This window comes from Coloeus monedula (assembly GCF_965178545.1).
Source record: "Coloeus monedula genome assembly, chromosome: 40".
In the NCBI taxonomy this organism is placed as follows: domain Eukaryota; kingdom Metazoa; phylum Chordata; class Aves; order Passeriformes; family Corvidae; genus Coloeus; species Coloeus monedula.
The window spans coordinates 444,140-451,776 of record NC_138820.1 but is presented as its reverse complement, the minus strand read 5'-3'; the positions used below and the strand labels follow the sequence as shown (position 1 = coordinate 451,776).

Sequence of the window (7,637 nt, the reverse complement as noted above, 5' to 3'; positions counted from 1 at the left end):
ACCCTGTTCCCCCCTGGGACCAGTATGACCAGTTACAGCCCAGTTTGAACCAGTAAAGCTCCCAGTCTGGAGCACTGGCCTTGGTCCTCGTCCCAGTTCCCTCCCAGTATCCCCAGTGGACCCAGCCCCCATCCCAGTTCCCTCCCAGTATCCTCAGTCGGGCCAGTCCCCATCCCAGTTACATCCCAGTATCCCCAGTGGGCCCAGCCCCCATCCCAGTTACATCCCAGTATCCCCAGTGGGCCCAGCCCCCATCCCAGTTAGATCCCAGTTACTTCACTGGGTGTGTTCCACCCCTGCCCAGTATGACCAGTATGACCAGTATGACCAGTACCCTTCCCCCACACACAGACACTGCTCCATTGACACCTTTATTGACACCAGTAACAGCTCCCAGTACAGACCAGTAACAGCTTCCGGTATACACCAGTAATGCTCCAGTATAGACCAGTAACAGCTCCCAGTACAGACCAGTAACAGCTCCCAGTATGCACCAATAATGGTTCCCAGTACAGACCAGTCATGGCTCCCAGTACAGACCAGTAATCGCCCCCAGTACACACCAATAGCAGCTCCCAGTATACACCAGTCATGGCTCCCAGTACAGACCAGTAATCGCCCCCAGTACACACCAACAGCAGCTCCCAGTATACACCAGTCATGGCTCCCAGTATAGACCAGTAATGACTCTTAATGGAGAGCAGTAATGGCTCCCAGTACAGACCAGTAACGGCTCCCAGTACAGACCAGTAACAGCTCCCAGTACAGACCAGTAGCGGCTCCCAGTACACACCAGTAACTGCACCCAGTAGAGACCAGTAACAGCTCCCAGTACAGACCAGTAACAGCTCTTAATGGAGACCAGTAACAGCTCCCAGTATAGACCAGTAATCGCCCCCAGTACACACCAATAGCAGCTCCCAGTATACACCAGTCATGGCTCCCAGTATAGACCAGTAATGACTCTTAATGGAGACCAGTAACGGCTCCCAGTACAGACCAGTAACGGCTCCCAGTACAGACCAGTAACGGCCCCCAGTACAGACCAGTAACAGCTCTTAATGGAGACCAGTAACAGCTCCCAGTACAGACCAGTAATGGCTCTTAATGGAGACCAGTAACGGCTCCCAGTACAGACCAGTAACGGCTCTTAATAAATACCAGTAACGGCTCCCAGTATAGACCAGTAACAGCTCCCAGTACAGACCAGTAATGGCTCCCAGTACAAACCAGTAACGGCTCTTAATAAATACCAGTAACAGCTCCCAGTACAAACCAGTAACGGCTCCCAGTACAGACCAGTAACGGCCCCCAGTACAGACCAGTAACAGCTCCCAGTACAGACCAGTAATGGCTCTTAATAAATACCAGTAACGGCTCCCAGTATAGACCACTAACAGCTCCCAGTACAGACCAGTAACAGCTCCCAGTACAGACCAGTAACGGCTCTTAATAAATACCAGTAACGGCTCCCAGTACAGACCAGTAACAGCTCCCAGTACAGACCAGTAACGGCTCTTAATAAATACCAGTAATGGCTCCCAGTATAGACCAGTAACAGCTCCCAGTACAGACCAGTCATGGTTCCCGGTACAGACCAGTACCAGCTCCCAGGGAGGGTATTTTGGGGGTATTTGGGGTGGTTTTGGGGTATTTCTGGGTATTTTGGGGTGGTTTAGGTCTATTTTGGGGTGGGTTTGGGGTATTTTTGGGGTATTTTGGGGTGGTTTGGGGTATTTCGGGGTGTTTTTGGCCCCCTCAGATGGCCACGCTGTTCTCGATGTTTTTGGGGTATTTTCGCGGTATTTTTGGGTATTTTGGGGTATTTTGGGGCTATTTTGGGGGTTTTTGGCCCCCTCAGATGGCCACGCTGTTCTTGATGTTCTTGGGCTGGTTTTTGGCTGTTTTGGGGTATTTTTTGGCTATTTTGGGGTGTTTTGGGGGTATTTTTGGGTACTTTGGGACTATTTTGGGGTGTTTTTGGGGTATTTTGGGGTGGTTTTGGGGTATTTTTGGGTATTTTGGGGCTATTTTGGGGTGGTTTTGGGGTATTTCGGGTCGTTTTTGAGCCCCTCAGATGGCCACGCTGTTCTCGATGTTCTCGGGGTGTTTTTGGGGTATTTTTGGGGTACTTTGGGGCTATTTCGGGGTGGTTTTGGGGTATTTCGGGTCGTTTTTGAGCCCCTCAGATGGCCATGCTGTTCTCGATGTTCTCGGGCTATTTTTGGGGTATTTTTGGGTATTTTGGGGCTATTTTGGGGTGGTTTTGGGCTATTTCGGGTCGTTTTTGGCCCCCTCAGATGGCCACGCTGTTCTCGATGTTCTCGGGGTGTTTTTGGGGTATATTTTGGGTATTTTGGGGCTATTTCGGGGTGGTTTTGGGGTATTTCGGGGTGGTTTTGACCCCCTCAGATGGCCACGCTGTTCTCGATGTTCTCGGGGTATTTTTGGGGTATATTTTGGGTATTTTTGGGTACTTTGGGGCTATTTCGGGGTGTTTTTGGGCTATTTCGGGTCATTTTTGGCCCCCTCAGATGGTCACGCTGTTCTCGATGTTTTTGGGGTATTTTGGGGTACTTTGGGACTATTTCGGGGTGGTTTTGGGCTATTTCGGGTCGTTTTTGAGCCCCTCAGATGGTCACGCTGTTCTCGATGTTTCTGGGGTATTTTCGGGGTATTTTGGGGTACTTTGGGACTATTTCGGGGTGTTTTTGGGGTATTTCGGGTCGTTTTTGAGCCCCTCAGATGGCCACGCTGTTCTCGATGTTTTTGGGGTATTTTGGGGTACTTTGGGACTATTTCGGGGTGGTTTTGGGGTATTTCGGGTCGGTTTTGGCCCCCTCAGATGGTCACGCTGTTCTCGATGTTTTTGGGGTATTTTCGGGGTATTTTGGGGTACTTTGGGGCTATTTTGGGGTGGTTTTGGGTTATTTCGGGTCGTTTTTGAGCCCCTCAGATGGCCACGCTGTTCTCGATGTTTTTGGGGTATTTTGGGGTACTTTGGGACTATTTCGGGGTGGTTTTGGGGTATTTCGGGTCGGTTTTGGCCCCCTCAGATGGTCACGCTGTTCTCGATGTTTTTGGGGTATTTTGGGGTACTTTGGGACTATTTTGGGGTGTTTTTGGGCTATTTCGGGTCGTTTTTGAGCCCCTCAGATGGCCACGCTGTTCTCGATGTTCTCGGGGTCCAGGTAGGGGTAGGGCCGGGCCAGGCCCTGGTTCCGGGCGCGGATTTCGCGGGAGATTCGGCGCAGGCGGCGCCGGAAGCGCCGGATCAGGCGCCGGGGGGGCCCCTCGGTGAAGTGGCGGTCGGGGTAGTGGCCCAGGGGCCGCTGCGGGGACAGCGCGGGCGTTTACTGGGGGCACTGGGGGCACTGGGTGGCGGTTCTGGGGTGGGTCTGGGGTCCTGGGGAGGTTTTGGGGTGGGTTTGGGGGTCTTGGGGAGGTTTTGGGGTGGGTTTAGGGGTCCTGGGGAGGTTTTGGGGTGGTTTGGGGGTCCTGGGGTGGTTTTGGGGTGGGTTTGGGGGTCCTGGGGTGGTTTTGGGGGTGGTTTTGGGGGTCCTGGGGAGGTTTTGGGGGTGGGTTTGGGGGTCCTGGGGAGGTTTTGGGGTGGGTTTGGGGGTCTTGGGGAGGTTTTGGGGGTGGGTTTGGGGGTCTTGGGGTGGTTTTGGGGTGGGTTTGGGGGTCCTGGGGAGGTTTTGGGGTGGGTTTGGGGGCCCTGGGGAGGTTTTGGGGTGGGTTTAGGGGTCCTGGGGAGGTTTTGGGGTGGGTTTGGGGGTCTTGGGGTGGTTTTGGGGTGGGTTTAGGGGTCCTGGGGAGGTTTTGGGGGTCCTGGGGTGGTTTTGGGGTGGGTTTGGGGGTCCTGGGGAGATTTTGGGGTGGGTTTGGGGGTCTTGGGGAGGTTTTGGGGTGGGTTTAGGGGTCCTGGGGTGGTTTTGGGGTGGGTTTGGGGGTCCTGGGGAGGTTTTGGGGTGGGTTTGGGGGTCTTGGGGTGGTTTTGGGGTGGGTTTGGGGGTCCTGGGGTGGTTTTGGGGGTGGGTTTGGGGGTCTTGGGGTGGTTTTGGGGTGGGTTTAGGGGTCCTGGGGAGGTTTTGGGGTGGGTTTGGGGGTCCTGGGGAGGTTTTGGGGTGGGTTTGGGGGTCTTGAGGTGGTTTTGGGGTGGGTTTGGTGGTCCTGGGGAGGTTTTGGGGTGGGTTTGGGGGTCTTGGGGAGGTTTTGGGGGTGGCTTTGGGGGTCCTGGGGTGGTTTTGGGGTGGGTTTGGGCATGGATGGAGTTTGTGGATCCTGGGGGTTTTGGGGTTGGTTTTGGGGTGGTTTTGGGGTGGTTTTGGGGTCTCACCAGGTCCATGGGCTCGTTGCGGAGCACCCAGAGCACGGCCAGGGGGATTTGGGGTGGGTTTGGGGGTCCCGGGGTGGTTTTTGGGGTGGTTTGGGGGTCCCGGGGTGGTTTTTGGGGTGGTTTTGGGGTCCCAGGGTGGTTTTTGGGGTGGTTTTAGGGTGGCTTGGGGTTTGGGTGGAGTTTGTGGATCCTGAGGGGTTTGGGGTTATTTTGGGGTTATTCTAGGGTGGTTTGGGGTCCCGGGGTGGTTTTGGGGGTCCCGAGGGGGTTTGGGGTGGTTTTGGGGGTGGTTTTGGGGTCCCAGGGTTGTTTTTGGGGTGGCTTTGGGCTTGGATGGAGTTTGTGGATCCTGGGGGGTTTGGGGGTGGTTTTGGGGTGGGTTTGGGGTCCCAGGGTGGTTTTTGGGGTGGTTTTGGAGAGGGTTTTGGGGTCCTGGGGTGGTTTGTGGGGTGGGTTTGGGTTTGGATGGATCCTGGGGTGGTTTTGGGGTGGGTCTGGAGTCCCAGGGTGGTTTTTGGGGTGGTTTTTGGGGTGGTTTTGGGGTCTCACCAGGTCCATGGGCTCGTTGCGGAGCACCCAGAGCACGGCCAGGGGGATTTGGGGTAGGTTTGGGGGTCCCGGGGTGGTTTTTGGGGTGGTTTTGGGGTGGTTTTGGGGTCTCACCAGGTCCATGGGCTCGTTGCGGAGCACCCAGAGCACGGCCAGGGGAGTTTGGGGTGGTTTTGGGGTGGATTTGAGGTCCCAGGGTGGTTTTGGGGTGGTTTGTGGGGTGGGTTTGGGTTTGGATGGATCCTGGGGTGGTTTTGGGGTGGGTCTGGAGTCCCAGGGTGGTTTTTGGGGTGGTTTTGGGGGTGGTTTTTGGGGTGGTTTTTGGGGTGGTTTTGGGGTCTCACCAGGTCCATGGGCTCGTTGCGGAGCACCCAGAGCACGGCCAGGGGAGTTTGGGGTGGGTTTGGGGGTCCCGGGGTGGTTTTTGGGGTGGTTTTAGGGTGGCTTGGGGTTTGGGTGGAGTTTGTGGATCCTGAGGGGTTTGGGGTTATTTTGGGGTTATTCTAGGGTGGTTTGGGGTCCCAGGGTGGTTTTGGGGGTCCCGAGGGGGTTTGGGGTGGTTTTGGGGGTGGTTTTGGGGTCCCAGGGTTGTTTTTGGGGTGGCTTTGGGGTGGCTTTGGGCTTGGATGGAGTTTGTGGATCCTGGGGGGTTTGGGGGTGGTTTTGGGGTGGTTTTGGGGTCCCAGGGTGGTTTTTGGGGTGGTTTTGGAGAGGGTTTTGGGGTCCTGGGGTGGTTTGTGGGGTGGGTTTGGGTTTGGATGGATCCTGGGGTGGTTCTGGGGTGGGTCTGGAGTCCCAGGGTGGTTTTTGGGGTGGTTTTTGGGGTGGTTTTGGGGTCTCACCAGGTCCATGGGCTCGTTGCGGAGCACCCAGAGCACGGCCAGGGGAGTTTGGGGTGGTTTTGGGGTGGATTTGAGGTCCCAGGGTGGTTTTTGGGGTGGTTTTGGGGTCTCACCAGGTCCATGGGCTCGTTGCGGAGCACCCAGAGCACGGCCAGGGGAGTTTGGGGTGGTTTTGGGGTGGATTTGAGGTCCCAGGGTGGTTTTGGGGTGGTTTGTGGGGTGGGTTTGGGTTTGGATGGATCCTGGGGTGGTTTTGGGGTGGGTCTGGAGTCCCAGGGTGGTTTTTGGGGTGGTTTTTGGGGTGGTTTTTGGGGTGGTTTTGGGGTCTCACCAGGTCCATGGGCTCGTTGCGGAGCACCCAGAGCACGGCCAGGGGGATTTGGGGTGGGTTTGGGGGTCCCGGGGTGGTTTTTGGGGTGGTTTTAGGGTGGCTTGGGGTTTGGGTGGAGTTTGTGGATCCTGAGGGGTTTGGGGTTATTTTGGGGTTATTCTAGGGTGGTTTGGGGTCCCGGGGTGGTTTTGGGGGTCCCGAGGGGGTTTGGGGTGGTTTTGGGGGTGGTTTTGGGGTCCCAGGGTTGTTTTTGGGGTGGCTTTGGGCTTGGATGGAGTTTGTGGATCCTGGGGGGTTTGGGGGTGGTTTTGGGGTGGGTTTGGGGTCCCAGGGTGGTTTTTGGGGTGGTTTTGGAGAGGGTTTTGGGGTCCTGGGGTGGTTTGTGGGGTGGGTTTGGGTTTGGATGGATCCTGGGGTGGTTTTGGGGTGGGTCTGGAGTCCCAGGGTGGTTTTTGGGGTGGTTTTTGGGGTGGTTTTGGGGTCTCACCAGGTCCATGGGCTCGTTGCGGAGCACCCAGAGCACGGCCAGGGGAGTTTGGGGTGGTTTTGGGGTGGATTTGAGGTCCCAGGGTGGTTTTGGGGTGGTTTGTGGGGTGGGTTTGGGTTTGGATGGATCCTGGGGTGGTTTTGGGGTGGGTCTGGAGTCCCAGGGTGGTTTTTGGGGTGGTTTTGGGGGTGGTTTTGGGGTCTCACCAGGTCCATGGGCTCGTTGCGGAGCACCCAGAGCACGGCCAGGGGGATTTGGGGTGGGTTTGGGGGTCCCGGGGTGGTTTTTGGGGTGGTTTTAGGGTGGCTTGGGGTTTGGGTGGAGTTTGTGGATCCTGAGGGGTTTGGGGTTATTTTGGGGTTATTCTAGGGTGGTTTGGGGTCCCAGGGTGGTTTTGGGGGTCCCGAGGGGGTTTGGGGTGGTTTTGGGGGTGGTTTTGGGGTCCCAGGGTTGTTTTTGGGGTGGCTTTGGGGTGGCTTTGGGCTTGGATGGAGTTTGTGGATCCTGGGGGGTTTGGGGGTGGTTTTGGGGTGGTTTTGGGGTCCCAGGGTGGTTTTTGGGGTGGTTTTGGAGAGGGTTTTGGGGTCCTGGGGTGGTTTGTGGGGTGGGTTTGGGTTTGGATGGATCCTGGGGTGGTTCTGGGGTGGGTCTGGAGTCCCAGGGTGGTTTTTGGGGTGGTTTTTGGGGTGGTTTTGGGGTCTCACCAGGTCCATGGGCTCGTTGCGGAGCACCCAGAGCACGGCCAGGGGAGTTTGGGGTGGGTTTGGGGGTCCCAGGGTGGTTTTTGGGGTGTTTTTGGGGTGGTTTTGGGGTCTCACCAGGTCCATGGGCTCGTTGCGGAGCACCCAGAGCACGGCCAGGGGAGTTTGGGGTGGGTTTGGGGGTCCCAGGGTGGTTTTTGGGGTGTTTTTGGGGTGGTTTTGGGGTCTCACCAGGTCCATGGGCTCGTTGCGGAGCACCCAGAGCACGGCCAGGGGGATTTGGGGTGGGTTTGGGGGTCCCGGGGTGGTTTTTGAGGTGGTTTTGGGGTGGGTTTGGGGTCTCACCAGGTCCATGGGCTCGTTGCGGAGCACCCAGAGCACGGCCAGG

General features: G+C 56.8%; 1 protein-coding gene across 1 annotated transcript in view; it reads right to left on the bottom strand.

The window, feature by feature from the left end:
- Positions 1–443: 443 nt before the first annotated feature.
- LOC309584526 (polyunsaturated fatty acid lipoxygenase ALOX8-like) overlaps positions 444–7,637 on the bottom strand; it is a 36,256-nt gene continuing 29,062 nt past the window's right edge. The window contains exon 16 of the mRNA XM_082300570.1: positions 444–3,332. Coding sequence (XP_082156696.1) covers positions 3,153–3,332 — 180 coding nt within the window. The 3' untranslated portion in view covers positions 444–3,152. The remainder of the gene's footprint in view (positions 3,333–7,637) is intronic.